Here is a 7198-nt window from a genome sequence, read left to right on the forward strand (position 1 = left end):
AGCAGGCGACTCGGTCCAAGTGCCCCGGGTTCAAGGAGCGCCAAGTTCGGGACTATCCCGCGGGACGGGGTCTCCCTCGCCAGAGCCGTCCAGGCCCCGGGGTCCCCCTCGCCCTTCTTCTCGCCCGCCCCAGTTCAGCCCAAGAAGACGCGAGAGATCAGGGAGAGTCAAGAGCAGGTTTATTGTGGAGTTTGGGCGTCGCAGGGCGGCGTCGAGGCGGCTCCTCTGCGGCGGGCTTGGGCTTCGTGGGGCCTAGCGGTACTTGCAGGTCAGCACGGCGCCGACGCGGCCCAGGAACTTGTCCATGGAGACGAGGGTGCTGGCCTTGAGGAGCCCCGGGTGGTGGGCGGCGATGGACACCAGGAAGCAGTGGTTCAGCAGCTGCGGGAGAGGCAGAGGGGGAGCGTTAGACGGGGCCCCGGACGGAGCGAAGCAGGGATCCCGCCCTCCCTGGAGCCCCGACGGGGAGGAGAGAGACTCACCGCGAAGTTGACGGGGTCCACGCGCATCTTCTGGGCGTGCAGGTCGCTGAGCTTGTCGAGGGCGCCGGCGATGTTGTCGATGTGCGCCACGGCCTCGCCGATGGCCGCCGCGACCTTCTTGCCGTGCGCCTTGATGTCGGCGGAGCCGGGGCTCACGTCGATGTGCGCGAAGTAGGTCTTAGTGGTGGGGTGCGCCGCGAACATCCTGCGGGAAGAGGAGGAGGAGAGGAGCAGGAAGACGAGGGTCCGACTCCCGCCCGGCCCGCGGCCTCGTCCCCGGGAGAGGGTCCCTGCCCGACGGGGCGGACTTACCTGGTGATGGCCTCGGCGCCGATGTCCCCGGCGTGGGCCTGGACCACGCTCCAAACGTTCTTCACGTGGCTCTTGTCGTCGTCGGTCAACACCATCTTGGCAGCTCAAAGTCTCGGGTGCCGTCGGAGCGCGCGCGGCCTTTTTATCGGGGGCGCCCCGCCCCGCCTGGGGCTCTCCGCCCATCAGCGCCGCCTCTGGGCACCTCCTGGAGGGGAGGGATAGGGGCCACGCCCGCAGTCTGTTACAGGGAGGGGGCGCCAACTGCCCCCATCAGCTGGCTGGGCTCCAGGCAAGCCCGGGAGCGCCGCTCCTATCCCGCCGCATCCCCGGCGTGCGGAGGCTGGCGAGGCGAACGCGGCTGCGTCTTTACGACGTGGAGGAGCCGCTTCCAGTGGCGTAGCGTGGGGGGTGCAAGGGGGGCCGGCGGCACTGGGCGCAACATCTGGGGGTTAGGGTTAGGGGGCGCAAATCCACGGGTTAGGGGGCGCAAATTACTTGCCTTGCCCCTGGTGCTGACAACCCACGCTATGCCACTGGCCGCTTCAAAGCAGCCGGGCTCAGTCGCGAAGCTCCCCAGTGGCCTGGGGCCGCCCCGATCCCCCGATCTCCTCTATCCTATGGTCTCTCCGTGGCTAAACTGAGCGTCCAAGGTGAGGGGCAGTGTACCTCTGCAAACGAAATAAAAATTTTTTAAAAAGCTTTCGTGTGCATGCACACTTCTTCAGATACTAAGAAGTGTGCATGCACACGAAAGCTTATACCTAGAACAAACTTAGTTGGTCTCTAAGGTGCTACTGGATTATTTTTTTTAAAAAAATATTTCGTTTGTAGAGGTACTGCGTCAGACCAACACGGCTACCTACCTGACTCTGCAAACGAGTAACAGGCGCGCCCCGGGTGGCCCTGAAGGCCCCGCTCTCAAAGCGTCCGCTGGCTTTCAAGAGCCTTTCGACAAAGTACCTCACCAACTACTCCCGAGTAAGCTTAGCAGTGAAGGAATAAGAGGAGCCGCTTTCGCTGCGGTTCCCGCATCGCAGGGGGTTGAATCAACTCCATGATTCTAAGAGCAGAAACCGGAAAACTTCCGGATCAGGAGTTGGCTAAGTTTCTGGAAGCAGGGAGAAATGGATCCGGCCGCCAATGGAGAGATGTAGAAAGTGGAGTCCCCCAAGGATCGGGACCTGTGCTTTCTAAACGACCCCTAGAGTTATAGATGAGCAGCGAAGTGGCCACGTTTGCTGGAGGCGCTAAACTGTTCAGGGTCGTTGTAACCAAAGGGGATTGAAAAGCTCTACAGAAAGACCTCTCCAAACGGAGCGAATGGGCGGCAAAATGACAAAGGCAATTCATTGTAGACAAGTGTCTACAATACACGGGGGCGAAAAGTCTTAATGTCACATATGTTTATGGAGTCTGAACTGGCAGAGACTGGCCAGGATGCGCCCTCTGCGCGCGGCAGCTGTGGAAAAGGCGACCTCCGCACTAAGGATCATTATTGACAATAAAGCTGCCCATATCATAATGCTATTATTCAGCTTTATTGGGCGACCGCAGGATATTGTTTGTAGAGCTGGTAAATGTTCAGGAAAGGGCCACAAAATGATCAAGGCGCTGGAGAGACGGCCCTATGGGGGAAAGTTGCGTGTTTGAGACTGTTTGGTTTAGAGAAAAGGCAAATAAAATGAGACATGGGGAAAGTTTATAATATTACGCACGGCCTGGAGAAAGTATTTTCCTGCCTCTCTCACGAAACTCGAACGGGAGCCGAATGTTGGAAGATTCGGGACAGAAAGAAAGTCCTTCTTCAAGCTGCGCAAGAGTTGAACTATGGAACTCGCTGCCACAGGAGGCAGGCAAGGGGCACCAGCTTGGACGGCTTGACAAAAAGATCGTATCAATTCATGGAGGAGGAGGAGCGGGCCTATCGAGGGCCACCAGCCACGAAGGTTCGTTTCTGCCCTCGCTCTTGGGCTCGGATCCTGCCTGCTGGTTTCCTAAGGGTATCTGGTTGGCGGCCACTGTTGGCTTTTCTGATGTTCTTATATTCGTCTTTCCTCGCCGACGCCCCCAAGGACAGCTGCCTTCTCTCTCCCTTCCTCTACGCGCCTCACTCCATCCTCGGGGGCTCGACGGAGCAGGCTCTCACCCTCCCCAGTCGCTCAACTCGGCGGGTCCCTGCCTGGGCGAGGCTCGCTGGCCTCTTTGGCTGGCCCGTGGCCGTCCAGCGGCGCCCATCCCCGTCACCGTTGCTGGGATGCCGGCGGCGCCCCCCGCGCAAGACCAGGGGAGGCTTACAGCTGCCCCCCACATTCCTCTCGGCCCCCAAACAGGCACTCCAGAGTCTGTGAACTGTGCTCTGCCTGGGAGGGCCCATGCCTGCTCCGGATAGTCCTCACAACCCGCTTGCGAAGTAGCCCAGTGTCCCCTAAATATATATTATTTTCACAATAATTCCTTTTGGGACAGCCGCTTTTTTACGGAGCTTCTCTATAGGCTCACTGAAAATTACATTACAAAAACTTCATTCCTTCATTCTGATTTGGGGAGGGTATTATTGGGTTGTTTTTATTTTGATTATATATATTGTGGTTTGTATGTTGATCTTTTCTGTGAACCGCCCTGAGACCTCTGGGTATAGGGCGGTATATAAATTTAATAAATCATCATCATTATTTTGCGTCCCCTCGGCTCGGTACCCTGTGCTGCTCTCCGTAGGTGTTTTGCGCCTGAGCTCCAGAGGAGGGTGTCTAACTTGACGTTGCATAACCCCATTAAAGATGACACGTGTGTGAGGTTCCCTGGGACGTGAGAACTTGGCCCCGTCAAAGCACAAAAGCCGGAGACAGGCGCACTCCGCACCCTGCAACTCCCTGCCCCACAAGCGTCAGCCCCAAAGGCTTTCCAGGGGAGGGGAGGGCCGTTCGTGCGGGCGGGTCCATGCAGAGCCAAGGCGGGAGTGCCTCTGAGCAGCGGCAGAGTGCCGTCCCCTCGGAGAGGGAGAGTTTTTCTAGACGGCGGTGGGGCGGGTGCACGTGAGCATGTGCAGAGTGGTCTGAAGCAGCTCTGGCGGGAAGGACGGGCGGCCCTCTCGCCCATGAAGGAGTCATGCTGCCCATGTCAAGGGCCCGGCGGGGGCGGGGGGGTACGGGTGCTGCAGTGTAGGGCGGCTGGTCTTTCCCTCCCCCACTTGGGGTGCCCCTCGGGGGCGGAGTCCTCACCCCACGGCTGGGAGGGCGGGCGCCCACATGCCGAAGCAGCGGCGAAGAGGCCCGCCTCCGCCCCGGGACCTGAGCAGGCGGCGGTCGCCCCGGCGACCTTTCTTGGTTCTTTCCTTATTTTATTCGCATTTTTAAAAACAACTTTTAACAGGCAGCGGGCGGGCGCTTCCCCGCACGATCACTTCGTTGTGTTCACACTGAAAGCATCCGATAATCCTCCCCCCCCCATAAAAGGATGCTTATTCCCAGGTGCCTCAGGGCAGCAAAAAGCAGCTTTAAAAGGAGAAAATGTGCATAGATGACTTCGCTCTTTTAAACAGGGCCAAGGGTTGGCAAGCCTCGCCCTCTGTAGTCTGCAATATCAGAACCCTAGAAGCGGCAGAGCAAGGAGCCAGGGGTCTCCTTCATGCCAGCCCCAGCCCCGCCTTCCTCTTCTCCTGCCCTCCCCAGATGTTGCTCCTCGACGGGATCCCCGGGAGAGCCCTCTCCCCGCCGGGTCAGGCTGCCTCTGAGGGTGAAGGGACCGCAACCCTCTCCGTCGAGTTTCTGCCCGGGCTCCGCTGCCTTGGTTTAGCGAAGAACGCGGAGGACTTGGTGGGGTGGCGGTGGGGAGAAAGGGGTCTCAGCGGGCACTGGACTCCGTCTTCCCTCCCCTCCCCCCCTCGGAGGTGCCTGCGGGACGGACGGGGCTACGGGGGAGTTGGGGAGGCGGTTGTGGCGTGCGCTCCCTCGGAAGTGGACGGGAGAACTGCCGAGGCGGCGGCGGCTGTCTCTTCTCGGTCTCCCCCACCCTCTTCCCTGCGATGCTCACTCGAGGCTTTCTCGCCCCCTTGGCGTATCTGCTCCCCCTGAGACCCCTCCCCGCGTCTCCCACGCATGGGACCCCCTCCCCACGCCAGAAAAGTGAAGGACGCCGGAGCGAGGTTCACGCATTTTATTGCTCAGTGGCACAGCGGAGGCGGAGTGCCCGAGACGGGGGGCAAACGGCAGCTCCGAGGCGAGGGGGCGGGCAGCGGGGGGCTCATCTGTACTTCTCGGTCAGCACCTCGCCCACCAGGCAGAAGAACTTGTCAAAGGCCATGTAGGCCAGGGCGTTGTAGTCTCCGCGGAGGCTGGTAGCCAGTGTCACGTGGAGGCATCTGGTCAGAAACTGCAAAGGAGAGAAAGAGAGAGACGGGGGTCAGGTGGGGGAGGGTCGAGGGAAGACCCAAGGCGCGCCCTCCTGGCCCTGTCCGCCCCGTCGGCGCGCTTGCCTTGAAGTTGACGGGGTCCACGCGGAGGTTGTAGGCGTGCAGGTCGCTGAGGTCGGACAGGCAGCCGCGGATGTTGTCAATGCTCTTGATGGCGCTGTCGAGGGCCTTGATGACCTTCTGGCCGTGGTGGTGAATGTCGTTGGAGCCGGGGCACAGGTCGTAGTGCGGGAAGTAGATCTTGGCCTGCACGTAGACCTGGAACATCCTGCGGGAAGGGAAGGGGGCCGTCAGGAAAAGGGGCGGGGCGGGAGGAACCAGACGGGGCTTCTCTCCCTTGGCCGCCCCGTCGAGCCTACCTGGTCAGCGCTTCGCCGCCTATATCCTCGTGCTCGGGGGCCAGTTTGGCCCAGCAGCTCTTGATCAGCTTGCACTCGTCAGCAGTCAGACCCATCTTGGCAGCAGGTCGAGTTGCTCTGTAAGTCCCAGGAGGCGGCGGAGCAGGGAGCCCTGCAGGGGCCGCCGCTTTTATAGCGGCCCGCGCTGCCCTCCTCGGCCCGCCCCCGCTTATCTTATCGCCCCGGGACTGCCGGAGAGGTCGGCTGCGCGGCGGAGCAGCCCAACCCCCTAATGGCTCAAGGAGGGGCCTCGGCGACGGCGGACAGAGCTCAGCTCCCGCCTTGGCGGCCGAAAGAGCCGGTACTACGGGGGAAGAGCTGTCTATCCTGAAGAAACGGCTGGGTCCGTGCAGCCTCCTGTTTTCACGGTGGACACCCAGGTGCCTCTTGCAGGAAACGCGCAAGCAGGATCCGAGCACAAGCGCGCCTTCCGCTCCAAACAGCGGCTGCCCTTCAGAAACCTTTCTGCCTCCACCGTTAGCCCTCTCTTCCTCCCTGAATTTCCCGGCTCCTTGCTTAAAGCCATCCCACTTGGACCGAGGGAGCCTTCTGCTGGGGCGCGTGGCAAGTGGGGGGAGGACACGGGACTTCAGGCGCTGCCAAAGTTCAGACGACCGAAGAACACGGGAGGATGCCCCGAGTCTTTTCGCGACGCGGGAGAGGCCGGCGGCATATAAATCCGACCGCCCCCCCCCCATTTCATGGCCTCGCAGGTCCCCATCCCAAAATCAAACACGCAGGGGATTTACGGTATCCGTCTAAAAAACTCTCGAGACGCCCCAGTCGGTGGCATGAGGGCCACGCAGGAGACGAATTGGCGTCAGGCTGATGCGTAAAGCGCATATTGCTAAGTTCAGCCGGGCAGGAAAAGGTGTTTTTCCGCTTTAGATCAAGCTGGAGAGAACTGCAGTACAGTGGTACCTCAGGTTACATACGCTTCAGGTTACACACCCCGCTAACCCAGAAATAGTGCTTCAGGTTAAGAACTTTGCTTCAGAATGAGAACAGAAATCGTGCTCCCCTCCTCACCAAAAACAGCCTTCCTAGAGCCTTAATTTGAAAGCTCTTGTTAAACAATTCGGGACCACAAAAAGCGCTGGTTTTGTTTTCTACAACCAAGCGGTATATCATTGTTACGAAACAAACAAAGACCTATCGGAGATCTACCGCGAATCACTCAGTAGATCCCGATCTCCCCCTGCTCCCCCCAACACACCACTTCCTCCCTCCCATCCCCCGACGTGGTGCCAGGAGGTTCTCCGCCTAGCCGTCCTCACAGGATTAAATGGTGGAGAGGAGGAGGACCGCGTAGAGCACCTAGAGATCCTTGGAAGATATTCATGAAATAAATAAATACAGCAAAAAGGAAAAAGAGCATAAAAATCTCTTTGGAATTAAACATTCTGAGGACCTAACTGCACATTACATTAAGTGAGTGGTTCTGGAGTTGTTGTTTTTTAAAGTTGATATGGGGAGGCAGATTTGCAATAGGACTATAGTGCTTGAGGAAAGGGAGTTTCATCTTTTGTACCACAGTCCTGGAAGGACACAGAGAGCCCAGCAACAGGTGACTTGGGAACGTCAGGCAGCCTTAGCCA

At 59.3% G+C, this 7198-nt stretch overlaps 2 protein-coding genes across 2 annotated transcripts; both read right to left on the reverse strand.

Moving 5' to 3' along the window:
• Window positions 1–162: 162 nt before the first annotated feature.
• LOC309356698 (hemoglobin subunit alpha-A-like) lies at window positions 163–955 on the reverse strand. Its single transcript, XM_081888296.1, has 3 exons — window positions 795–955; window positions 483–687; window positions 163–381 (listed from the first exon to the last, which is right to left on the reverse strand). Exons 1-3 carry the CDS (start codon window positions 887–889, stop codon window positions 253–255), a joined length of 429 nt encoding a protein of 142 aa, XP_081744422.1. The 5' UTR covers window positions 890–955; the 3' UTR covers window positions 163–252.
• Window positions 956–4931: 3976 nt separating this feature from the next.
• On the reverse strand, window positions 4932–6313 carry LOC309357043 (uncharacterized protein). The gene is made up of 3 exons (XM_081888933.1): window positions 5562–6313; window positions 5266–5470; window positions 4932–5162 (listed from the first exon to the last, which is right to left on the reverse strand). Exons 1-3 carry the CDS (start codon window positions 6296–6298, stop codon window positions 5034–5036), a joined length of 1071 nt encoding a protein of 356 aa, XP_081745059.1. The 5' UTR covers window positions 6299–6313; the 3' UTR covers window positions 4932–5033.
• Between the last annotated feature and the right edge of the window lie 885 nt (window positions 6314–7198).

The sequence above is a fragment of the Podarcis melisellensis genome, assembly GCF_964234715.1.
Source record: "Podarcis melisellensis genome assembly, chromosome: 14".
Classification (NCBI taxonomy): Eukaryota; Metazoa; Chordata; class Lepidosauria; order Squamata; family Lacertidae; genus Podarcis; species Podarcis melisellensis.